The sequence below is a fragment of the Aythya marila genome, assembly GCF_965140915.1.
Source record: "Aythya marila genome assembly, chromosome: 2".
NCBI lineage: Eukaryota > Metazoa > Chordata > Aves > Anseriformes > Anatidae > Aythya > Aythya marila.
In genome coordinates this window covers 50,742,670-50,770,411 of record NC_139043.1, presented here as the reverse complement: position 1 = coordinate 50,770,411, position 27,742 = coordinate 50,742,670, and the positions used below count along the sequence as shown (strand labels likewise).

General features: G+C 37.5%; 1 protein-coding gene across 3 annotated transcripts in view; it reads left to right on the top strand.

Moving 5' to 3' along the window:
• The window catches only part of CDKAL1 (CDKAL1 threonylcarbamoyladenosine tRNA methylthiotransferase), a 427,133-nt gene that overhangs the window by 244,631 nt on the left and 154,760 nt on the right, over window positions 1-27,742 (top strand). For all 3 annotated transcript variants that reach the window (XM_082753985.1, XM_082753986.1, XM_082753987.1), the window contains one exon: window positions 19,961-20,127. In XM_082753985.1, coding sequence (XP_082610111.1) covers window positions 19,961-20,127 — 167 coding nt within the window. The remainder of the gene's footprint in view (window positions 1-19,960; window positions 20,128-27,742) is intronic.

Sequence of the window (27,742 nt, the reverse complement as noted above, 5' to 3'; positions counted from 1 at the left end):
CTCCTGCCTTGTTTACATCTTGACAAACGACTGAATTGGGTAACACAAGTATAGCTCTGTCGTGTCAGACAACTGCCAAAAACTACAACAAACCTCTTGTACCTTTCTTCTGTGATGGCCAGCACTAGGTGCTTTGGGAACAAACATATCTAGAGAAAAATGTATCTCCCTAAACCAAGCTGTAGTACATCGTTTGGAGCCCATCCTTTTCAGGGCTATTCTTGGTGTTTTATTTTGGGTTTATTTGCATAGCATTTCATTGGCTGTGTTATCACCTCTCAGTTCAGTATAGTTTCTACAAGTTTTTACAGTGAATTTAGCTTTGACTTACTGTGGATAATTCCGTATCATCAAAAAATTTCATTGTACTCCTATTCCATGCTTTAATTTTTTGGATCATTTGTCTGTTAAATGCACCAGTCTTAGTATATATAAACCTGGTAATTTCTCTATACTGTTTTTCACTGACAAATTATTCCTAACGTTTGCCTTCTATCTGTAGCAAGACACTTCACAACAGGTGTCAGTCCACCTATTCTATGAGATATTACTTTCTGTAAATGTTATTGGTGATGGACATTTGAAAACTGCTTAGAAATCCATGTGTGCTTTTTTTTTTTTTTTTTCCTAAATTGCCATTATCAGTATGCTGACTGAGTTTTTTCAAAAAGTGTAACTAATGTGTGAATTCACATAGACATACGGAGATGTAATTCACATTGGCATAAATACAAGTTCCCCTAAATGTGCAAAGGAGTTTCATTAAGAATGTAGATATTATGGTTCCAGAATAAGATCTAAGACTCACCCACATATTGCACGCAGTTTAGGCTCAAAGGTATTTAATCTCTTATGTTTAAAGTTCTTCAGAGTATTTTTAATACATAAGTGCTTACCCTAAGAATTTAAAATTAATAGACACATTCTTTATACAGAATGTTTTTGCAGCACATCAATTACTAAACCCTACTGAAACTTGGCAGGTCTTGTGCTCTTACATCAGAAATGGGTAAGTATCACTCACATCCTCATATAGAGCACAGATTTGATTTGATTTGCACCATCCTAGGTTTGAACTTGGAACTGTAGCTATTACAGAACCTTTTCCAGATCAAATCATCTTTTTCAACTTCATACGTATAACGAAAAAAAACACTTTGAAGGCATGACAGCTGAAATGTTTGAGGCTGTAAATGGGACGCTGCAGCTGCTTCGTTGTGGAACAGCTACTGACCTGGTCTAGGACAATTGAGGTTACAGAGAAAAGAAACCATAAAATGAACAGGCAAAATGTTAAGCTTTACTTTCAAAGCCGACAGAAACAAGCAGCATGCTCCAAGAGGTGTCTTCCATCTCCTCCCACCCCTGGCTGGCCGCGCTGGCTCCTCTACTGTCCTCTCCCCTGGGACAGCGCTCTGCGTGGCTGTGCTGAGCGTCTGGGGAGCCAGCACAGGGTAAGAACAGCCTTTGTTAGGAGGTTGGGGAGAGGTTAGACTTAGTTGGGGATAATCACTGAATTTCTTTATCCTCTTCAGTGTGGCGTGGAAGGGAAATAGTTGGCTGGAGAAACCTGATGACTGGTTAAGATACAAAACTTGTTGTTTGTTTTGTTTTTGCCGTGTATTTTTTCCCCTGAATACTCCTGTTAGTTCTTTCTACAGGTGCATATCTACAGCCCTCCAGGTAGATCAGTGTCAGGGCTGCCCACCACCAAGCGCCCTTCCTTCCAGCTGCCATCCCGATGACGTGCTCATTGAGCAGCCAGCCAGAAGGCACCTCTGACAGCCACCTCCAAGCGCTGCTCGATTGCCTTGGATTGCTGCACAAATGGAGACAGGGAGCAGAACCGTGCAGTGCATGGGAGAGGAGGACCATGCAGATCTGAACGATGCCCTCTTAAGCTGCTGTGAGGCAGGCCCCTTTAGAGCAAAAAAACAAAGGTTTGGAAAAAGCAGAACAGACCTGGCAATGAACGTAGGCTCAGTTTTCAGGCTTTGAGTGTGAAGGAGTGTTGGTTGACAAAGAGGTGTCTGCTGAGTCCTGCCTTTAGGGTGAAGCAGCACTGCGAGCTGTGTTTCAAGGTATCGATCTATAAAGATGGCTTAGAGGGAAAGGGAGAAGGGGAGAAATGTCTCATGATGAGTATGTCCATTGACAACTATCATATATAAGTTTTTCATTTTCGATAGCCAAAATGTTGACTTAAGAGTGAGAGTTTTAGAAATGAGATGGATGTTTATACGGTACCTGGCACTGTGTGGGCCCATATTGATTTATCTCATTGGTGAGAAGAAAACCTATCTCCTGACTGTTTAGTTGTAGAGACAGAAACAAGGTGAAGTGCGTTCTTTCAAAAAACACTTTTTCTTGTTTCTAAAATGTATTCGTTATATTAAATAAAAGGTGTATCTCCAATGGATGGCATCGTCATGGAGTGTTTGCAATTTAGAAGAGAGTTAATTAAGATCTCTTGGTAGGAGAGATTAATGTTATTTATTTACTGAGATCATTCAGGCATCAACTAATAATGTTAATCTTACACAGTGTGATGCAATTCTTTAAGACGCATTTTTAATGTATGACCACACAACAGTCACAGCTGTGTTTGTGGCTCATGGCATTACACACTAAATGTGGCTTGAAAAAAGCCACTTTTTTATTTTTTTTTATTAGTAATGCTGTAATTTCAGGTCAACAAAATATTTGTCGAAGTTCTCTAACTAGGTTTCTGCTGAGCTCTGTGCTGTTAATATTATCCTCCAATAAATGCCTGGGATACCTGCTTCAAGCCAGCTTACGTGGATGTGTCCCGCTAAAGTGGTAATGCATTACATGTGCAGTGAGTTTGTATTGTTTCTTTAATGGAGCACTTAAAGAACTTGATAAAGACAGCAAACGAATGAAATGTAAGCCATCAAAAATCTTTCAGGTTTTTAGTCACCTCTAAATTGGATTGAATTCAGATTATTGTGTCTGAAATGAAATGTGTTATTGCCATCACATGGAGTCATCCAATCTCTTATCCTTTATAAATTTGAATGCAAGAAATTCATCCAGTAGTTAGACTGTAGTGAAACTGTTTATATTGACTTACATTGACTTTACACTAATTTCTTCATCCTGACTCTTGTGACATTATGTAGAAGTAACAGTGCTTTAATACGTGTTATAAAATTATAACATGTAGTTTAAGGAATGACATTGAAATGCTTTAGATTAGAAACCAGTAGCCTTTGCATATTAGAAGATCAGATGCTCAAGTAAAACACCATTTTCCTATTGCATACAAAGGAATCCCTGGTGGATTCACACTTTAAGGTGGACTCCTTAAACACCCGAGAACATCAGTAGAGCTTCGTTTATGTACAGAAATAGTTTTACACATTCTTTAAATGTGTTTTTTTACTAGAGAGTCTAGTCCTTATAACTCATGTAAAGTGACCGTTTTGTAGTAAGTTTCTTCCAGAAACTTTGTAATGCTTTTTATTTCTGAAATTCCCATCCTTTGTAATGCTAATCAACTTGTATTTGTTAGAAATTTACCTGGATGAGGAAATCAAACTTTCAAACAAAACATGTATTGTTTTGCTTTTCTACGCAGCTTAATATGGGTTAAATAACAAAATGCTTGCAATTAGGTCTTTTTCTGGCAGATGTTTAGGTGGTGCTATATGTTCCCATTCTTCCTGTAAAATAATTTGAAGTGCAAAAAATCCTATCCTGGCAGAGTGCACCTTGGCTAATTGGCGCTGAGGATGGCAGTAGTTAGGTCTGAGCAACCTCCCACTGGTGGTTTCCCAAGTTACAAATCAGAATTAGCTGCTGACAGCCAGCCAAATAACTTCAGCAAATACTTAGGACAATGGACACTGAAAGGCACCAAGACTTTGGAATAAGTCAGTGGTTTATAGACACTGAAGCATTTCTGAGGATCCCTTAAGCTGAGCCACATGGTGCTCAGCTAAGAAGTTGATTGATGGTTTTACAAAGAAAAAAATGTTTATGAAAGAATGCTTTTCTTACAGATTATCCTGCATTAATATATATCTGATGTGCCTGGCAATGATTCAGCAACTGGATGATTGCCAAGACTTGACACTCCTGCAAGACACAATACAGTTTGTGTCTAGCAGCACAGAGCTTTTTGTTTTATGATCCTGTTTTTAATGAGGCAGACTATTTCATATGAGTTCTCATCTAAATTGATAACACTTTTACATTGTGATAGCTACATGTTAAATTGTTTATACAGGCTGAAGTGGAGTCCATTTTTGCATGGTTTTGCCTCTCACCCAGAATTTCAGTCTATAGTATCATCCTGTTTCAGTGATTAGAATAAACCCAAAAGGTGCCAGCAACCCTCATGCGAAGTTGAAGAAGAATTACAGAGTTCATGCAAAATGTACTAACCAGGTTCCCTGTTCTCATACATCCTGAAAATAAGCTATGAGGTGTTTAAATACCTTTGTGAGGATTAGTGCTGTAGGAAATCAATGGGAGCTGGGAGCCTGGATCCATCTGGAGATCTAACCCTAATCATTTAAGAGTACTTGAGAAAAGCTTGATCCTAAATATCCTTATTGGAGTTATTTACAGGTGAATTTAAATCTTTCTTTTGTGGAATTTATGCTGTTGATTTCATATGTTTGGCATGCTTTCTTATAGAGCATGAGAGGAAAAAAGGCATTAATATGCAGTGAGGAGAATTATTAAATCCTTCCTCTCAATCTGGCAAAGCCACAGAATTCAGTCATTCTCAGACTGCTGCACAGAAATTGCTCAGGCTATGGATCCCTTATGTTAACTTTATAATTAAGGGCTGGGGCAAATAAATGATTTTGCTTTGAACTTTGACTTACATCCAGCCTCCCTAACATCACTAGTGAATGATTTTTGAAGCCCAAAAGCCCTCATATGATTCAAGATGATTGAAAAGTTGTGTGTGATTTCTTTTATAAGAGAGGCTTTAACAAACCATCAGTGAGGCTGAATTACTTCTCATTACTAGCAGAGGGTGGTTCATTTAAATTGGGTTTAAGGTCATTGACAGGGCAGGTTGAAGGGGAGGAAAGAGAGGAGATATGCATTGTGGTTAAATGTGTTGGAGCCGACCTGCAAAATAAAATGGAGACTGTCAGATCATCTCAATATTTGTTCTCTCATGCATAGTAACGTACGTAGAGAGAATATGCAGAAAAAACATTGCTCCAGTGGCATGCGTTCAAGCATGTGGTGTGATGAATTGCTTGGAAGCCTAGTGATAAGGCATATTAACAAACCGAAGAAAGAGAATTACTTAACTGCCCTGTAGTATCGATTACTGTCACATACTATTCTTTAAGTATTAGAAGAAGTAGACTAAAATAGTTGGGCAAGCAACTGTAATTACAAATTGCAACTCCTTGTCAGTCTGTCCTTTTGCCTAGGCAGGGTTTGCGATACTTATTTTAAGAGCTGCTCTTCCATGATGTGATAGAAGCCTGCTTTCTTAATGCTCGGTACCCAGTGAGGCTGATACTCTTCTCCATCCAAATGGCCCCCCGTTTCCTTGCTCTTGGGGCCTGAAGAGGGTCACCACTTGGGCCATGCTTCTCCAATTCATATGCATGAAAAGTGTGGGAACTTACTGCTCTTGAGATATTAGTTTTCTCTCAGATTGGACTGAAAATGGCCAACAAGTTTAAAAGTTGATGGGATAGAAGGATACGTGCACAGCATGATCATGCAAGGCTTATTTTTTTAGGTATCCTGATTAAAGATTTATTTCTTAAATAAATACAAGCTTAAGGGATCTGAGTCCACGTTGGAGGTTTGAATAGGAGGATTCAGTTACTGTATTGGGATCTGGTAACTCGATTCTTACTAAATGCAAAGCAAAACTTGTTTTAAAAATAGCAGTCACAGTTTGTCTGTTCTTCTATATGCCTACAAAACAATGATTGAAACTAATGCCTTGTAAGTAATAGTGGCATCAAAACCCTTATTGGAGTAATACCTCTGAATCTAAATAAATGAGGGGAAATGTTATTGTAATCCCAAGATAACTTCTGATATTTTGTTCAGCAGGAAGAAAGGAGTTTCTCTTGAAAGATTTCTTCTAAGAGGTTTCAGTTTATTTTTCTATGCCAATCCATAGTTAATACTGTGTGGTGTTACTTAATTCAGTCAGTTCTGCTCATTTTTATGTTTTTTATTTGTATTCATGCGTTCAAGTTATTTCTTAAAATGCTTCTTTCCCATGGCTGGGCTTCAATCATCCAGTATATAAACTGAGATGTTGCAAGTAAGGCTAGAGGTTCACTGCAGGTTTCAGGGAAGTGTTCTCAACCTCTGTTGTTTTTGTTTTTGTGCTTACATTTTTCAGTGCTGTGATCTTTATTTAGAATGTACTACATGCTTTTAATATTGCTTTGAGGCAAAACGCAAAAATAGGTCATTGTTTTTTGCATTTTACTAGAGAGCAGAGATAGGAGCTTCCTGAAAATACAGTAACCTAAAGCCACTTTATTCCCATCTCTATGAACTTGTCGCGTAGAGACAAAGAGATGTGTTACACTATGACTTTCACTGCAAATCTTTATTAAATTATTTGGAAATTCAAACACATGCCCCTGGTCTAAAGTTCACATTGTCAGTCAAAACATGCTGTGTAAGAAATGACGCTTCTTCTACCTCTAAAATAAGGGAAGAACAGACCTTCCATTAGATTTCTTACTGTTTCTACCATTGTTGAAGCTTGTTTTCATATCTAGTTAAAAGTGGCATGTGTATACAGAGCATATTTCCTCTGCAACAGTTCAGAGTATGTGATAGCATAATTTTTGTTGTTGTTAGTTGTGCTTTGGAGTGCATATTTACTGACTTTGCAATGCATTGTATGCATTTGCTTTCTTCATCCAAATTAGTGAACCACTTTTGGCATTTTTATTAAAACCGTTCTACAAAATTTCCCATCTATCATTATCAGAAAATGTAAACATATGCAAAATAATACTCCTTTACTATTGGATCACGTTTCCCTCAGAAAAATGAGGAACATTCTTGAATGGCATTTGTATTTGATTTGTGATTGCTCTATAAAGTTTAGGTTATAATTTATTTTCAGAGTTCATAGTGTCCTGAAAGAAAATAATTGTTTAAGTTCCTCTGAAGGTAATTTATGTGTGCAATTCTGAAGCCACGTAGCAGTTGTAGAGTTTTATAACTTAATTTTATTGCTGCTATTGGGTGGATTAGTTGTTGAAATGCTGTGCTAGTGTTTTTGTAAGTTTTGAAAAACTGAACATTTTAAATTTTAATACAGCTTCTTAGGCATACTAGTGACAACAAAAGAACCTCCTCCCTCCCCCACCCAGTACTTCTGACTCTTCACCCTGAATTTTATTTACAACTAACTGTTTTTCTAGTACCACCTATGGTTGCAGCTTCTATAGTCATATTGAATAAAAATCAATTAATATGAGTAACAATTACCAGGAAGAGAATTCACGAGATTTTTGTGCTCATTCAGAGCAGACATACCTGGTTGGTGTGTTGTCCAAAGAACTTTTCTTTTTATTCTTAACCTGTGAGGACTTTCTGTAAGGCTGACTGAACTGCTGCAGCCTGGAAGGATCTTTCCCCAAGCTGATTTGCCTGTGACCCTTGAAACATCTGGTAAACAACAGTCATTTGGCAAGAGCACCGTACCAGACAAATTGCATCATTCACCCTTACGGCTGTGGTATTTTGTGTGTTCCCATCTCAGTTCGGTGTTCCTGTAGCACATGTGTACACCACTGTCAGAGTCTGGAACCCAGCCTTCCCTCTGTGTTCCTCTGCTTTCTGAAATGAAATAAACTTTCTCTCCTTCAGCACCTTTAAACCAGTACTTAGACATGCCCATGGCGGTTTGGATGAGTGTCCTAAAACTGAACATTTTGTGAAATGATGAAAGGTACACCTAATTGGAAAGCCATCTCAGGAAACAAAAGAGCAAGCAATAACAACACTGTTCTTCAAACGTTAAAACTGCTGTGCAGAGAATTAGTGTTTGAGAACACAGTTACCTGTTTTGAAGGGAATTGTGATCTCTCAGAGTTAAGGATAACTCGTTAAAGAAGTCTTTAGTACAAGTCTATTGTGGTTTTTATAATGTCTTCCCTAATGATGGCTTTCTAGCAGTTAATGCAAATGAGCAGCTGTTACAAGATTTTTACAATTCAATACCTTTGTAATTTTTTTCCTCAAATTACATTGCTGAGTTGTATTTTACAGAGCTAAATACAGCATGTAAAGGTATTGGCATGAGTATAAGGAACACATTACAGGTTTATTTTTTTTGTATATGGAGGCAGGCAAGCTTGTGTAATGCTTGCAGACTTTTGCTGAGTGTTTAAAAAAAACAGGGATATAATTAGACTACTTTAACAAATGTTTAAAAATGTTTTTTATTATTATTTTCCATGTGTCATCTTCTGCATGATTCTTTATAGATGACCCTTTTTCTGAACAACTGGACTGTTATTTGGCTTCTAGTCTTGAAAGAATCAAGTAATTGCTCTTTGGATATATTTTTTTTCATAAAGAATCCTGAACAGAAGCTCCTCTCTCTTAGTGTTGATTTAATTCATGGTCCTGTATTGACATATAATCAGTTCATCAAAAGGTAAATTACTATTTAGAATGAGACCCTAATGGGCATTAATCTGTATGAGAAAAAAAGAAACATTAATACCCTTCAAAACCCTTAAATGATTTCACTTTGACCTCCCTGTGGATATCTCCAACAGATTTTAATTGTCTTTTGATTATGATGTATTTTGGTGGTGTATCACAGGATACTATATAAATTTAGCTTAAGCTGGATGGTGGATACACAGCAAAGACCCACTGTGTGCTCAGTGAGAAATCAGTAGATATACTTAAACAATTTCATCATTTAGAATTAGGGAAACTCCATTACTGATGCTATGCAGCTGTTTTCCTTTTTCATCAAGCTGGCCCACTTACAGTTTCCAAGGTTCTATCAGCCATTTTAGAAAATATTTTAAGTAATACTAAATTTTAGAGGAGACTTCTGACAGAAATCAAGGTAATTATTATGGTGTGATTTCTGTCTGTAGACTGTCTAATGAATATTTTCCTTACTGTCTTGCTACTAAGCCATTTCAGCTTATCATCAAATGCAGCATCAAGTTGGCATACTTGCAGATAGAAGCCAGGTTATTCTTAATGAGTTAATGGTGTTATCTACTGTACTGTGAGGAGGTAAATTTAGATAAGGATTATCATCATCAGAAACTACTTACACGTTGCCCCTCTGTATTGTTGGCTCATGGAATTGTCGTCCTCTAAGTGCATTCTGTGTCTAGCCAACTGCCTTGCACATGCTGACTGTTTTCTTGCTTTTATTCTATTATATAGCAGTTTGCCATATTTTTGAACTCTTCGCTCACTTGATACAAAAATAATCCAAATTAAAAATTACACTGTGTTGTCCATGGAATTCAGTACTTTAAGGTAAAATAAGAAGACTGATATATAGAAGGATTGCTTAAAACATACAACTCCCTCTTTACCAAAGTATTTCTGTATTCTGTATTATTCCGTGAGGTTTACATTATTATATCTTTTATCATAATTCAGTGTGATAACCAGCATTTGGCACTTATATTAGTTGCTTATGATAGTACTTTCTTCTTAATTACGTTTTTGTGTGATTAAAATGCATAAGAGATTTTCTGCCCTAATCCTGGGATATGTAATGGGTCCGAGATTACTCATTCTTGTTATCTTTTCAGTCAAAGTTAGACGTAAGCTATCTTCTTTCTTTGATCATATTTTCAAATTTCAGCATTTTATGTTAATGCAGATTATTTCAAACTTATTTTCAGGTGATTTTAAATATGTCATATGTAAATGTCCAAAGTGCAGTTTTTATTTACTGTTGCTATTCATCTATTTAAAGAAAAACATCAGAAACTTTGAATGAAATAGTAGTATAGGCTCCAGCTCTCAAAAATACAAAGAATTTGAGCTGGAGAATGCTTTCTGGAGTATGAGTTTCCATGTCTGATATCTCTACCACGCCCTGGTAGCTTGTTTGAAAGCCACTATTTTAGATTATGTAAGCTATTTTCTTTCTAAACTCATTCCAGTTGTTATTTAGCTTGGCTAAAAATGCTTTAAATGATTTAAACTGTGTGATGTTACTTCCAAAGAATTAATCAGTTTCCATAAAAACATTGTTTAAATTAATCCAGACTCATTAGCAGTACAGCAATGGATATTCAGTAAAAGCCTCCATTAATTAGCACTGCATCCTGTAATATCACAGAATATGCCTACAGCTCATGACCATTTCCTTGAATTTGTGCAGCGTGTGACCCTTTGCATCTAATTCTTCATCTACAACAGACCGATAGCCCATGTTTTGGTTTTAAAACGGAGAGCGTATGTTATAATGAGTGACACCTTACCCTTTTTTTCCCAGTGAATTTCTAAGTCATAAACAAGATTTCTCATATCTGTCATTTTCAATACAGACTTTGAAGCAGATTTCTCATCTGAGTTTTGAAACTAGGCATAGAAATTATACCTTTTAGTTCTTTAGTTTTTAGGTTTGAAGAAATATTGATTTTTCTCTTTTCAAGAGCTGGGGAGTATTTCTGCAGGGTGCAAGACTGGCCCTTCTCTCTCTGCTTATAGTACAAGACCAACATGAGCATATCAATAGTTTACAAAGTGTTTATGTGAAGCATAGAGCTGAGAACAGTAATTTCATGCTTCAAGGACCTGTATATCTGTATGCTATATACAAAACTACAGAACAACAGCTCTAAACTGGTGTCTGTCTGTGTTTTCTGAAATAGCTTTCTGTTGTGTTGAAGTCCCTTTTTGCAAAATTCATTATCTGTGGTCACCCAGTCAAAAGCATAGAACAGTTTTGTTGGAAGGGACCTTCAAAGATCGCCTATGCCAACTGCCTGACCACTTACTTCAGGGCTAACCAAAACTTAAAATATATTCACAAGGGCATTGTCAAAATGTCTCATGAACACTGACTGGCATGGGACACCAACCACCTCTCTTGGAAGCCTGTTCCAATGTTTGACTCCCCTGTGGTTTTCCCAATGTCCAGTCTGAACCTCCCCTGGTGCAGCTTTCTGCTGCTCCCATATGTCCTGTCATCAGTTACTACTGAGAAGAGTCCAGCACCTCCCTCTCTACTTCTCCTCCTCAGGAAGGAGTAGAGAGCAATGAGGTCACCTCTCAGCCTCCATTTCTCCGGACCAGACAACCCAAGTGTCCTCAGCCTCTCCTCATAGGACGTGCCTTCCAGCCATTTTACCAGCTTTGTTGCCTTCTTCTGAATGGTTTTCAAGGACTTCAACACCCTTTTTATATTGTGGAGCCCATAACTGCACACAATATTCAGGGTGAGGTCTCACCAATGCTAAATACAGAGGGAGAATCACCTCTTTTGGCTGGCTGGCTGTGCTGTTTAATGCACCCCAAAATAGTTTGCTGTCTCAGCTGCCAGGGCACACTGCTGGCTCATGTTGAGCTTGATCAGCCAGCATCCCCAGATCCCTTTATGCTTTTATTTTCTTAATGTGTGTACCATTGTGTATCATTGAATTTACTTCTTGTATAATGTTCTTGATTCAGTGAAGAACTAATTACTGTCAGATAATTCTCTCTCTCGTCATTAATACACACAAGACTTTCATTCTGTTAACTTAGACAGTAGATGTCTTCTGCCTCCAAAAACCAAGTTGTTGTAGGATGTCTATATATGAATTTGCAAGTTTGAGCTTTTTTTTAACTGGCAAATTTAAAGATAGAATGGATTTTTATTTTTTTTTCACATGTGCAAGAGTTAACTTACAAAAGCTACTGTGTGTGTAACCAACATGCCTGGAATTTGGAAGATCATAAGCAGGTGTCCCACAGAAGCAGTGCACACTTCTCTTAAAGAATAGCTTCCTCTTCCCTCAGCCTGAGAACTAGGAGCAACTCATGAAATTCAACTTCATTTTTTTCCCTCCAATTTTCTTGAAATGCTTTCTTCCCTTTTCTCTTCAAATTGACTACAAAACCCAATTTATCATCATGATGTATGGTATCATTAATCCTCCTTGAAAGCAAGATGCATAATGCTGCAGTGCTGGCGCTGAGCTAACTTCTGCGGACTGTCTGTCTTGATGCCCTTTGGAGTCTCTCTTGTTCTAGCAGAATGAAACTGGACTCATAATTTAGCTATCATGCTGTTTGCAGCAGCAAGCGACCTATTATACTGTTTCCTTTCCTCCCCGCCTTCCTCTCCCTTTTGCTAAAAGCATTATAGTTCCAAACCGGGCAAGACAGGGCTGCTGGTTTATGCTCAAGCATTAGGCTATTAGGAACAGAGGGCCCTATAGGGGTTGAATGACCTCTTTTATAAGCAAGGACAAGGGTTTGCTTTGTGGAACAGAGAAACCTATTATGCTTTCTTTGGTATTTAATGATCAGTTGGCCCTATCTGCTGCATGCTTTTGATTGGGAACACTCTTTTACTAAATATTTTTTTGCTATTAATAGCGTAAGAAGAAGAAATAATTTTAACTGTGCTTTGTTACTTTCAGAGGCATTCTTATTTCTTGTTCAGTTGAACTTGAATTATCGTTTTATTAAAGGGTAACAATTTCAGATACTAGGCTTGTTTTATCAAAATACTTTATGCTCATTACTAAAGAGATGAGCAAAACAAACAGTATTTGATATAAATTGTCAAACTGCTAAACCCTACAACAATCACAGGTAGTAAACTTCTATTGTAAATGCCTTGATGGCGAAACGTTAGCAAAAGGAATGGTTGTGGTTTTGATATTAGTCCTCAAATTCTTGCTACCCTCTCCCAGCTCTAACACTTGTTTGAAAAGAAAATTGTAGCTGTTGCAAATGAAACTTTCATTTAATGATTTTAGATAAATAGGCAAATTCAGTGAATTAATGTTCTAAACAGTTTCATCTTTCAGATGCATGGCTTTTGAAAAGGAAATCTTTAAATAGATCTCTGTAGCTTCCACTTCCGTAATCACACAAGATAAAATAGAAAGCCATCATTAAGCAAATGGTCATTAGATTCTTCTACTACGTTTCACATCTATTTAAATATAAAGTGGATGGCAGAGTGTCCTTACTTTAAAGTTAGACTGCTGAATGTTAAATCATCCCTGGAAGTCTTCAAAAGACATTTAGATGTAGAGCTTAGGGAAATGGTTTAGTGGGGACTGTTAGCGTTAGGTCAGAGGTTGGACTCAATGATCTTGAGGTCTCTTCCAACCTAGAAAATTCTGTGATTCTGTGATTCTGTAAAGAATAAATAGGTAGCTGGGCCAGAACTCTTCCGTTCAGTGTGTGGTTGTTTCACTAAAATCCCCAAAGTAATCCTAAAAATTAATGCAAAAGGTGGTATTAAACAAACATATGCTTATGCATATGTTTGTTTTGGGTGAGGTCAGGGGGGTAGTTGTTTTTTTTTTTTGTTTGTTTGTTTTTAATTGTGTACAAAGCTAAAATGTTTCGCAGTCCTAATTCTTGGTGGTGTTTTTTGTTGTTGTTGTTGTTTTGTTTTGTTTGTTTGTTTTTGTCATTTGTTTGCTTTTTTTGTTTGGTTGTGGTTTTTGTTTTTTTGTTTTTTTTTTTTTTACTTTGGTCTAGCCCTGACTAGACTTCATATGTTGCATAAAATCACGCAACAAATCTAAGTGCACTTCGAGGCAGAAAAATATATGAGTTGTAGTTTTTAAAAAAGATTAACACATTTTCATTGAAATAGCTTTGTGTTGTATCTTGAACTGCTTTGCACTGAACTGCATTTAAGCTCCAATTTCAATTTACTACATAAGTAAACGAGATAGTGCATTTTACTTTTTGTAAAAATAAAATGTAACTGAAAGTCAAGACACATTTCATACTTTTGAAAAAACAGTTGCCAGAAGAGTTAAGTAGGTCCAAGGTGTGACTAATTCATATGCTTTGGAATTTGCAAATGTAGCCCGATCTTCATTGCAAAAATTTGTAGCATCAGGAATTTGTTCTAATTACTGAAGTCAAGTCTATGGTAGACAAACTTTAGAATCAAGTTCATGTTTATATAGTTCAACAATTTCATGCCATGTATATATACTAATGCATAGCCATAAATTCATAACATCCTAAATCGTATGTGTGTCCAAACTGTTACTTAAAGTAAGCATTGTGAAAAGGAGGAAAAAAAACAAATCATCTTGAATTTTGTACTAAATGTAGTAGACCGCATTCTTCCAGGATACAACACCGCCAAACAGAATCTTCTCAAGTGATGTTGTTGAATGTTGTACTTTTAAAATAATGTGTTATCCTGCATAGGTGGAATAATCTCTGTCAGTGTCACTTAGTCTAGATGTAGTAGAATGAATGATATCCTTCCTTCTGTATTTCCTTTTGTAGTATTTTAGCGAGTTTCACTTCATCTTAGTTCTCCAACACATTTGTTCTCAAAAATATGTAGGCTGTACAAGTTAGTGTTTTCATTTCTAATATATATATCATCCTGTGGGCAGCAGAAACCGCAACCGCTTTAAGGCTCGTACTGAACTAAGCACTTGTGAAACATAGCTGCAGTTTCTGCAAGTGCAGGCTGACATCCAGAAGTAATAGAAATAACCCTGCAATGAGAGGCCTCCGAGTGTGCTGAGAGTGCTGGTTGGTGTCATTACGAGGCTGTTCTCCCTCATCATCCAAAGGTCACGACAATCAGGGGAGATTCCTGATGACTGGAAAAAAGGAAATGTCACGCTGCCCTTCAAGAAGGGCAGGAAGGAGAACATAGAGAACTACGGGGCAGCTGAACCTCGGTCTCTGGGAAGCACATAGGGCAAACCCTTCTGGAAGCCACCTCTAGGCACGTGAAGGACAAGGAGGTGACTGGGATCACCTCACATAGATTTACCAGATGATTTAACGATGCATGACTGCCTTCTCTGATAAAATGTCTGGCTGTGCGGAGGAGGGGAAAGCTGTGGAGGTCTTTGTTTTGTTTTGTTGTTTTACTGTAAATTTAGCGAAGACTTTGGCATAGTTTCCTGTACTATATTCTTACCTATGGCTGATATATGGCCTGGATAAGGCGATGATAAGGTGGCTGAAAGAATTGGCTGGACTGCCAGGCTCACAGGGTGGTGAGCCATGGTACAAGGTGTAGCTGGCAGTCAGTAATGGTGTTCCCCAGTGAACATGGCCAGCATTAAGAAAACAAGAGTGGACAATCATCTTTCACTCCTTTAGTACTGTCCAGAAGGGTGTAAAGAACAGATCTTTGAAAAGAGGAAATATGCTTGGGCCTCATAAAGGTCCCTTAGAAAGCTAGGCTGCATTACACCTATCTAGAGCTTTGTCCCTCCAGGTGAAAGTGAGACTGTGATGGGACGTGTGTGTGTGTCGGGAGCAGAGCTGCAATGCTAGACTACATTTTCCAAAGGATAGAAAAAAATATCACTCCTTTATGTCGTAGCCTGACATCTTGCTTCTTTCACCAGCTCTGTACCTACACCTGTATTTTTTTTATCAGTCTACTTTTTTCATCATCTGATGGCAGATATCCTGCAATTTCTAATTGCAGCAATTAGCTACAAAGAGCTTTTTGGGTCTGGGATAAGGTATGTTTGTACAGGATTTTTGTGTGGAACTGCATTCTCTCTGCTATAGGATTTCTTCATATACAGGTCAAATATCACTTTCTTGGGGAAATGTAAGTTAGTAGCCCTTCCAAATGCCTGTTAGTACCAGTGAATTACTCTGAGATTGACCTAATCTTCCCGGAGCTCTCTGCTGTGGGATCTTTCAGGGGTGTGATCCATGAGGTTGGGCTGGCTGGCTAAGAGGACTTGAACTCTTGAAGCTGCATCAATGCTTGCAGAGTACTTCAGAAGTATAGAAGGAATTTGATTCCTACAGAGCTCAGTTTCTGTTTAAACTTGCATTATATTCAGGCTGATACAGTTATATGTAATGTACAGAAATGTCTTCATAGTTGTTCAGTTAGGGCACTGATGCAGCATAGTTGGACACGTGCCCTGGTGTCAAGTATGTAAACAGCCCTTGTAAAACCCATGCTGAAGAAAAGGTAAATTAAAAAATAATAAAATATGGAGAGAAGTAACCGAGGGGAAATTCAAATAACGGAAGAGAAAATGAATTTATGTAGGGTAAGCTCATTCTGAAAAACAAGCACATGTAAAATGAATTTGATTTTTCCAAGCCTTTCTTTCTTTGGCTGTGTTTTTTTTTTTTTTTTTTTTTTTTTTTTAATTCTAAGGGTGTGATCAGGAATGGCAGCTTTAGATGGATTGTCCTCAAGTCTGCAGGCAGTTTCTGACAAACATTTAAGTCAGACCTCCCCTTGGCAGATGGTCTTACAGATTTCTGTGGTACAGTGGGAGAGGTATTTCTGTGGTCTGTACAGCACTGCAGGCTGCCATAAGAATTCACTGTTGGAGAAGGAATAGCAAGGAGGTCAGGCAGTTATTGATAAACATATGTGGGATAGCGAGGAGGTCAGAGCTGGGGGTCTCCCGCCGTGGCAGCCTGCAGAGAATTGTGCTGCTGGAGAAGGCACTCCTTTTCACATTACAAAATCTGTCAGAGAAGAATGAGAAGAAGGGAAGGAGAAGAAAAAATAATTTTTTTTTGCAATTTTCATTTGTACATAAGTACAGCAGGCTAACAAATAGAATTTCAGCAGGATTAGTATCTGATATTTTAACAACTTCAGATGGTTTTGTAGATTGCAGTAAATTTATTTTTCAGATGGAGTAGATTTTGCTTCAATTTGAAAGCTATGTGCTACTGCTGAAAAGTGTTTACTACAGTGGCATGAAAATAAAACTCTAGATTTTTTTCATTATTACTAAAGAAATGAATCATATCAAGTGGCCTTTAAAACAGAAATGTACATATCTTGTAAAAGTGACAATTTCAGGATTTCTCCTTCTCTTTCTGACAATAATTGTTTAGACTACCCCCAGGAGGGGGGGAAAAAAAAGTTAGAATGTATTTTGGATAATCAGGAATGAGTATTCTTTATGAGATGTTGGAGAAGGAATAGTCTCGGAATCTCCTTCATTTACTTGGAAACTTTTTGTTTTCCAACATTTTTCATTCTCAGTCATCTCCAATTACAAGAGAGCACAGATTGGAATCCAGCTGTTGAAGCTACTCTTGTGCTGGGTGGTGATGGCAGAGTGAGGAATAAGCAATGCTCTGCAACCAAAGACAGACTTGTAACTACTTGAATATAATGATAATTGACCTTAATGCTGTCGCAAATGCTCCAAATTTGCACATCTCAACTCTGTAGTTTGCATCAATTTTCTTGTTTACAAAATCAGCTTGCTTTTATTAGCACCAAAATTATCAAATAACAGAATAGTGAATGAGCTCATGAGGTTCAATGCAAAAGAAAGGAAAAAACAGCAACAACAACAAAAAACACATGGTTAGACAGTGAATTTGTAATAGCTTCCTACATAGGTCTGGAGTGCAGAGGGGCAAAGGTTGAGTGAAAAAAATAAGCGTTGGTTCACTAAGAAGAGTGTTTGGGAGATCTGCTGTTTTCTTTTCTTGCTCAGTTTAAGTAGAGTCTCCTAAAACTCAGGATGCAAAGGGCTTGAATAACCAGCCTACCAACAGCTGACGTGGAGCCTGTATCACCACAGTTATGCACTAAGTTCATTTCCCGTTTGTGAATACTTAGCACCAATAGCAGCTTTCAGGATGTGAAGGTCCATTTTGTCAGCCTGAAATTGGGAAGCAAATGTTCTTCTAAAATACAGGTTTTCTCCCCCCTTCTCCACATAGTAAGACTGCATCCTTGGCTCTCTCAGCATGAATTATTCCCATTGCTTGTTGTTCAACACCCTGATCGGAGAGCAGATGAGACAGTTATTCCTGTTGTTGCTGATTTACTCTTACAGCTGCTTCCTCTTCATGTGATTTAATTTGAAGTTTCAGCCCACCGGGGGGCTAATGGTCCCCACCTATGCAGCTTTAAAAGCTTGCTGTTGTTTTCCCTGTGAATGTTATTTCCATTCCTAGCCAGTGATTTATTCTTTTTCCTCAACGTTCAGCTGGTGACCGAGAGGCAGTATTCCATCAGCCATGCTCGTGCAAAAAATGCCCCATGCAACCATTTAGATTGAAAGTTTAAAAATGAGAATTACTCTGTTACAGTAGAAAAACAGCAACTGAATTATTGTTTTTCAGTGTTATGATGGCTGTTGGAAACTGATATAAAAAGCACAGCAGGACATTAGCCATCATTTATATCATTTACGTTTCTCTTGTTCTTAAAATGTAGTTGATGCATAATTCATTGGCTTTTTCCGTAACTCGGGAAAACGTAGACCAGGTGGCAAACCTCAGAACACATTTCATAGCGTAGCACTGGCTGTTGTGAAAGGCAGTTCTGAAAACATCAGCAACAGCGGTGGAATCCAAGGTGTGATTGCATACGCTGGCAAGTTCTGCTTAGCTGATGGGGCACCGGGGAGCTCTGCCTGAATGTGACTGCAAGGTTGCGATGGGAAGTTGGATAACCAAGAGCACTGCTTCAAGAGTACGTTCCTCTAGGCATCTTAAAACAACAGAGCTGCACATCTGTCTCACTAAATTATTGTTAAAGCAAATCTTAAGTGATGAGTTTCTTGGTTTACCTTTATTTTTTATTTTTTGTTGTTCTAAATAAATGACCTTGAAAACCTTTTGAAACAAACAGAATTGTCTTTGCTCAACATAGCCTTCTGTCCACCTTCATTGTTGTAGGGTGAGTTTGAATGGCAGTCTTGAGTTTACATTTTTGTAAAATTTGTTTTTTTGGTTTTATCACTTAAATAATTTAATTCCACATAGTTGTTCGCATAGTTGTTTTCCTCACCTGAAATATATATTTTATAATATAAACATTCATATTTAGTGATATGTTCTCTACTAGTCCAGAGAGTGCTCATCTGTATTAGAAATCTAGCTCTTCATCGAGTTAATGGTATCTTATCTGACTGGGGATCACAGGAGTCTTCCTCTCAGCCACCCTATTTTAATTTGCTTATTTTTTGCTTTGGGGTAGCAAGGGGGTGGAGATGGATTGCGTTACAAAAAGGATGAAAGCTGGGCAGACTGATAGAAGTGGCTGCATGAAACCTTGTTGCTTTCAGCTGTTATTAAAGGGTGGTGTAATCTTTCCCCTCTTTGAGCAAGAGGATATTACCAAATTTCAATGTTCAAGGTCAATACTCTTTACAATACAAATCAAATATACTGCTTCCTAAGGCCCTGACTGATGGAAAATAAACCTATTTCCTGTCTGTTAACACTTTTCCAACACGATCACTTAGTCATGTAGTGGTGACTAGCCTTTTTTAATACAACCTTAATATTATATTGGTAATTGTATTATTTAAAGAATGCAAGGTTTTAGTAGTTATGCCGGGAGTGTACTGTTAGTTACTGTGCTTTAGAGCTATTTTTGCTTATTGGAAGTTTACTAGTTAATCAGTTGACTGCTAGTAACAACCATTAATGCAGACTCTTTGCCTGGGTAAAGTCGCTTGCGGTGTTGAATGAATTAGGCTCAAAAAATAGAGCAGAGTACTAGACTTGACTGACTTGCTGTAGAAGCAGCACAGAATTAGTCATTGGCTGTGAATGTTAATCACTCCACAGCAATGATAATTTACAGCATTGTTGTAGCACTCTTGTGCTCATAAAATGAACTTAATAACCCACTGCTACCCATGGGATAAGCCTTCCTCCTCCTTCCCTCCCCCTCACAATTGAATACCCAGTCTGGCTGCATAATAGCCTTGTGAAATACTGCATTAAACAGAGTGAGCAGCTGTATGATAAAATAAACAGCTCTAAAACAGATTTGTTAATTATCTCTTTCTTTTATTCACAGAGGGTGTTTGCGAGATATGGCTGACCAGTGAAGACACAGGGGCTTATGGCAGAGACATTGGCACAGACCTCCCTACGCTTCTGTGGAAGCTGGTTGAAGCTATTCCTGAGGGAGCTATGCTGAGGCTTGGCATGACAAATCCTCCCTATATTTTAGAGCATCTGGAGGTAAGAAAGAACAGAGAATTATTTATACATTAGACATTCATTGATCAAGTCAGTGTGGAACCCTACACATAGTACATTTTCATTTTAAGTGGTAGCTTAAAAAATTACTGCAGGTAAATTTATAGAATTACACTAATAGTATTAAGCCATTTGCCTGACGCAGCAAGTTATCCAGATAATAAGATATTCAAATCTTTTTGGAATGATACTATTACTGAGGCCTCTGACCTGTGGACCTTCATTATAGTGATGTTGGGCTTATGTACATGTTTAGTGTTTTCAAGAACTAAAAGAAATGTCATTAGGAGGCAATGGAATATGGGACTAAAGTTGTTTTCCTGCTAGTTCTCAAATGAACACTTCCAGAAACACTATATGTTGGCCTTGCTCAACAACATACTTGTAAACCTATTTCAAATGCTGTTCTGTGTGTGCAGTGTCCATAAAAGACATGGAAAACTTAAATGTATACCTGCATAAGAAAAATTTGTAATGAAGTAGTTCAGTGAGATTATAAACAACATGCACGACAATGTGACTTTGAAAGAATATTGTATAAATGTGAAACATGAAACAAAAGCTTTGTCCCAAACATGGGTTGGCCTTGTTGGATTCTGTCACCAAATAAATTTATTGAAATTCATAAGAAATATTCATAGATAGAATTTAATTTTGAAGACAGGGAGAAATCAGGGAAGCTTATAGAACAAGGTAAGTTTTGTAGCCATGTTTTTCAGCAATATCCCAATAAATAGTTGGTTCCATGATGCTTTCCCTAAGGTATTATAGAATTAAAAGTTGCACTTAGATTTTCTTAAGATGCAAAGGACAGTATTTTTTTCACCAAAACACCACCACTACTTCCTCCTCCACAGTGATAATGATGCTGCACCTTTCCCTGTTGAAACAAGGAATTTTATCTTGATAGGAATAAGCAGTTTTTCACTTCACCAGCTAAACAATGCAAGCTGGAGAAAAGTCCCAAGAAACTTCCCACACTCTTCTTTTATTCTTTGCTTTGTCATACACTTCACTAAGACAGAACCTTAAAAACACACTGAATGGAAGTTGTTAGGAAGTGGATTGGTTGCATTTCTTAGATGGTTGCGTTCTGTCTTGTGCACTCATATCCATTATAAGTTTTTCCTCTTCTTTTTTTTAGTTTTAACATTTTCAGCATCTTATGCAAATGCAAGTAAGGCATCTAGCAGTTTTCACTGTCATTGTCTTTGCTTTCATTTTAACACCTAGTATAAAAACTGTTTTGGTATAGACAGCATCTTTTGTCACTGCTGCTCACCTTGTGAGTAGTCTCAGAGTGATTTTCTTATTTCCAGCAGCTGCTTAAAAAAAAAATGCCCTGCCCAGCTAAGGAGTACTGTAGTTGTTTTAATTTGATATAATTTGAGCAAGACAAAAGGCACTTTGTATTCTTTCAATCAGTTGTAATCTTAGACTGAGGATGTCACAAACTGTGGACTATTTGGTTTGTGATCTCTAATCTTCCTCTTTCTCACTTTTCTAAAAAGTGCTGTAGGTAGGACTCTCCCTGACCTGACTCATGTTATGAAAAGGACTCTAATTTCTTTAAAAATGAATCTTCAAGTGTGATGGCAGAGCATAAGGAATTCATGAAGGCCTATTGAAAAATGTACATCTTGAATATTGCCATGCAAAACATGCATTATGTGTGCACCACCTTTTTTTGTACAATAGCAACATCTGCTGTTGCTTGTCCTTTTTGGTTTCATACAGTTTGAAGGATGATTTAATCACATTTATATATCTCATGTATGTCCGAGAATTCTTGAGCCTTGTAATTTGGTGAAATAATTCTGATCATCTGTCAAACTAAACTTGTAAAGCTTTTTTTACCTTCTGCTTTTCTGTCTACACCCCTCTTCCAAGTTTGTATCTATGAAAGATCACTAGGGAACATTGGCAATCTCCTGTATTCATTTTTACCAGACAAAATAAACTTTTTTTTTATGGGGAATGTGCTTTTAACTTTTCAGTTGAAGAAAAGGTAAAACTGCAATTTGTTTAAAAAAATAAAAATTAAATGAGAAGTTGATTAACCTTCATGTCAGTTGATTAGGATAAAATCCAGACGTAGTTCTGTTATCTCCTAAGAAAGCTATGAAACTATTTTATGGGTTGTAAACATCTTTCAATAATGGATATAAAAGTGAGCTGCATTTGATTAATTTATTTTGTTAGATGGCATGTTGCTAACTGGAACAATGTTTTTGGCTTTATGAGAAAGAAAAAAAAAAGTGGGAAAAATGTACGCGCTCTGTGTCATTTTTTTGGTATCCAGTGAGGAGGAAAAAGTTGTTCCAGTCTTATGTATCTTCTTGAGAAATCAGAACTTTTTAGCAATTACACGCAACTGTATGTATGCAACTGCTGGTCAAGGGTTTAAATCCTTTTACTGGCATAAATGGCATAAAGCAGCAGCAGTCATTAAAAGCATAAATTGATTTTAGGAGCTAGACTTTCTTCCCTAGTGACATATCCTAACAGCAACAATTTTGCTTTGTTTGCAGTTTTTGCCAAATTTATTTGAGTTTACCTGCAGATAAAATGTTTTGCTAGCTTTATGACTGTATTACCCTTATAACTCCAAAACTAATAACAAGGTTTGTATGAATACATTTGTTTTGTCCAATAACGCACTGAGTTTTAAGCATTCTAAAACTACCAGTTTCCAAAGACTTTATGTACGTTTTTTAAATAATGATTTGTAGTATTGCTTGAAATCCATTAGTATCAAAAAAACATTTCACAAATATCTATTTTCCTTCAAAAAACTATGGATTTCAATCTCCGTTTCACTGGCTTAATTGTATGCTTGGACTTTGTTTCTTCTCCTTTTTACTGGAGTTTCTGTGCCTGTCACTTGTCTGGATGGGAGGAGATGGGAAATAAAAAGAACAGGGAGGTGTAGATTAATACCATGAGTTGTAGATGGTGCAGCTGCATTAGAAGCAAAGAATTCCTTAGGCCACAATGACAATGGTAATCTCTTCAGTGAATGAGCATGAAGTTGTGCCTGTGAAGAAAAAGACTAATGACTGAGTAAAAAACTAAAAATTAAAGATGCATCACATCATACACAATTGAAGTGTAAGTTGCTCATACTGTTCTAGCACCTTAAAAATAGAGGGGTGGGGAGATATGAGGAGTTTTTTTGCTGCCCTTGCCACATACTTTGTTCCTTTGAAAAATGCCTAGCTCACATTCTTTGTGTTGTGAAGTGAGGCATGGGGGACTTCAGCTACACACTAAGGAACATCTTGATGGTTATCAGGAAAATAGATTATATACTCTGTCTAAAATAATATAACTTTTATAATATAACTTTTTCATTCCATTAATATGGATCGTTGGAATAGCAAATTCCTTCACTGAAAGATATTTAGCCCACTTTTTGATAAGCTGGTTATTAAGCTCCTTATAGATAGATATTTTTTTTTTTTGTAGGTTCCAAAAAGTGCGTACAGGTTCTTCATTTCCCACTACTGCATTAAAAGAAAAGAAAGTTATTTCATAAATATGCTCTGAGATCCTGTCTGCTTTGAAACTGTATGGTTGATGGGGCTGTGTTCAGGGATCTTTGTAAGCTGAGCAATATTTCTGCTCTACTGTAAGCCCAGGTTTGCAGCTAGACTTTGGCCCTGTGAGTCTTTTGACTTGTTAGCGTATGGCCCACGCTCACCCAAGGGTTTCCTGGAAATAAAACCAGAGGAGCAGCAATGCCACTCATCCTGGGAGTGTTTCATCTGCCTCTGAATCTGGGGGACAGTCTCTTAGTATCTGCCAAGAACTGCCAGCCAACAGCTCTGCTGATGCTGGAGGCCAGTGTGAGAGGCTGAGGAGGAGGAAAAAAAGGAAGACAGCTTCTCCTGGGCCACGAGTGGAGGGACTGGAGCAGAGGAGGGACAAAGGAAATCGGTGTGTATTTGTAACTGGCCTTCAGGCTTTTATGCTGCAAGGCTTGGTAGCTCTGGGGGCCTGAGCCTGTGTTCATTCAAACTCAGGTTTGTTAAAGATAGGGAGTCAGTTTCAGTTTATACGTGACCTAAAATACTGAGTATACCCAGTGGCTTCAGATACTGCTGTCAAGTAAATACACATCTGTCTTTAAAGAGGTTAGTTGTTTCAAGAGATGCTGTTATCCCATGAAGATCATTAATATACTTGTATGGTATGTTCTGATATAACTTAGCACTTTGAGATTTTGATTCAGTAAGTATGGTTGTAACAGTGCCATGTGTATTTAGGCATGTATGTAGCATGAACTGTTTGGGGATGAGAAGTAACCATGTGTTTCCAAATGATAAATTCTGCATTCACTTGGAATTTGTTTGTAAAGAAATGATTATTGAGAACCTTGCAATGTTTTAAAATGTTCCAAACTATTTGACAGACTGCATCCTGCACTAAGTCATTAGGAGAAGAGCCTTTAAATTACACTAACTTTTTTCTCTGCTGTTTTGTTCAGCTGCAGGTGATGTATGGGTTTACATAAAGAATTCATATGGGGCAATAGGAACAACACAGGAAATTGAAGAATTTGGTAGAGAATCTGTTATATCTACATTATATGCATTTTGAAATTTGTACTTCAAAATCTAATCCCCTCAACTAAACTTTCCCACTACACATGGGACAGATATCCTTAAAGGAAGTGTCATTTGTCTGAATCCCTCTGCTCCTAATAAGGGTGTGGGACACGTTCATTGCACTTCTCTGATTTCCTCCAAAGTGATTTTAGTTACCCATCCTCAAGTCTCCCACAGGTGCACACCACCCGCAGCCACTTCCCATCCATCCGTCCTCCCCCAGCTGCAGCCAGTATACACCTTGTATGCTGTTAACCACACATATTTGCACGGAGCTACTGTTAAAAGTACACACACTGCTAGATAGAATAATGTCATCGTCCTCTACTGCCATCAATGTGTACAACAAAACTGTGGATAAGTTGTACATCCTGCTTTAAAAGTAACCTCCAGGCCCTTATTCCGCAATTGTATTATGGGGTTACTGGCTAATGCTCTAGCGACAGTTTTATGCCCACTTAAAGTGACCGATGGGTAAGGAAGATTGGAAAAAAATCCATGGAAGCAGTAGTAGTAAATGGGAATTAGTCCAAAAAGTCAAAAATGGGTCCATCTATGTAGCTGGCTGAAATGAATTAATGTTAGTGGAGCAGTGTTAGGGACTGATTTTTGTCTTGAATATACTTCCATTTTTCTTTATTTTTTAACTCCATTTTCTGATTCAGTGTCTGGCGTTCTGGCCAAATCAGGAGGGAATGTGGATCATCCAGACTGTGAGAGGACTGTGCTTGCATCTCAGCCTTCGCTTACTTCCCTTCCAGATTTAACACTAGCTCTGCTTCCAGATTTGTCTAGGATTTTAGTACAGCACTTTCTGTGAGTGATGGGATGCTTCCAAATCTGTATAAAGGAGGCAGTTCGCACCTGCCATTCCCGTAAGTGCTTAATTTCACATAACGAGATGAGTAGTTGTCTTTGTCACCTGTCAAAATGAGTCTATCTCAAACCATATCATATGCCATCTGTGGGCTATATCTCGGTTATTTATTCACGACATTTTAGTGATACACCAACCATTGAGATGGAATCTGTATGGTGGCAGTGTCTTCAAACGTGTAAGGAATGCCAAGTGTGCCATGAGTTGCAACAGTATTACTTTGCTCTTTTGCTTTGATTTTTCATGTCAGCTCAGTGTTTATGTTCCTTAACCTCATTGAAGCTAATGCCATACAGATGGCTTCCTCAAATATGCCCTGACACAGCACATAGATATGTATTACACTAAAATTACTATTCCCTTTTCTTTTTCCTGTATTGTGCTTTTTTCCTCCAAGAATGCACTAAACACTTCTGAGTTTTGTGCGTAAACTGAAGTTTTCAATAAGCTGGAGTGTAAGTTGATTTGAAATGCATTTTGAAAGGAAACAATATACAAACATTCTTCAACAGCAAGTAAAAGGGCAGCATGATTTCAGGAATTAAAAGGCCTCTAGGGCATGTATTTGCTTCGTTTCTAGTATTATTTTTGTCATTTTCATAGACCACTGCATTTGAAAGCAGCAATTAAAATATATTGATTTGACCAGAAGAAATGAAAACTGTGGTATATATTTAAATAAATGAATAGTTAAGTCTATGACCTCTTACTGCCATGAGTTTTGTAGTGATTTATAGTTTGCGAACCATGCAACTGTCCCTTGCTGCAATTACATAGTTGTCTATATGCAAACTGTGTTTGTCTTGCTCTCAGTAAAATTGAAAGAAATGTCAGCTATTGAGGGGGAGCTGAGTGGTTGCATCTGGGCTTGTAGAAAAGGAGATGGAAAAAAGCTTGATCACAGTTTCCTTTGCTATGTTGTTAAATGCTCGTTTGTCCTATGGAGGCCATGCGTACATCTTTGTTTAGTTGGTGTATTCCATCTTTTTTTGTTCATTTTGTCTTTGATACCAAAATACTTCGTTTCTCATGCCCTTCATCTTAAAGCATTCTTTATCTGTGGGGTTTCCAAGTATAATGTCCTTGAAATTACTTCTTAAAACACAGTGTAGCAGAACTTTTTCAGTGGTGAATTCACACTGAATAAATGTATATTTCAATGTTATGTGATTAGAAAAGGGATGAATAAATCTCTGCTGTACTTAGAGAGAGGTCACACTGTTTTGTCTAATTAAAGTTTTAAGATCTCAGACTCACAGGTCTTAATGTCCATAAATGACTGGTGACATGTTTTCTGTAATCTGGTGGAATGATTTGACTTATTAAATGTAAAATAAGAACCCATTTTAGTCTTAATGAAGTTTTAATGTTGTATTTGTAAATCTTGAATATTCTTAAAAAAAAAAAAAAAAACCCTCATGAAATGTTGTATTGGGAACTTCGATAAACAGTAACGGTTTGCTTCCAGATAATGGAAAAAGGAGTATTTGTGGTGGTGGGAAGGAGGCTCTTGTTCTTCTTCACAACTCTACTAGAAAAAATGCTTAAACAGAGAAAGAACTGCTTTATTTATGCAAGATTGATTTCTCCATCAGAACAGGATATTTTATGCATGCTCCTAGTGCTCTGCTGGATTTAATAATCTGTGCATAAAAATTCATGTGGGAGAAAGGGGTTAACATTAAGTAGCACTTTGCTTGACCGGTTAAAGCTGTTGATGTTACCCGTACCTTAATTGTGATTTGCTCATATGAATGTTTCTCTTGCTTGATAGATATCATAAGGACGAAGAGTGTTGAAATGCAGATAAATCCACTAGGTTTTATTTTGAGTGTCAGGTTGTCTGTCAGTTACATGTAATGTCACTTCACAGCAGACCTGTGGAGCTGAATTTTATTTCAGATGGATTGCTAGCAGAAAATAAAAATCACCATTAATGGAGCTGTTTATTCAAAGACCAGGTATTACCTGTATGGAAAATTGCATTTTTGCTGGGTAAAATGAGAATCTTAGCTGTTACCATGGACTTCAGGGCATTGGGCTGGAAGTTAATGTCAAAAATACAGCCTTAGGAGCAAATTTTACCATCTTCTTTTAATGTTTTTGCTTA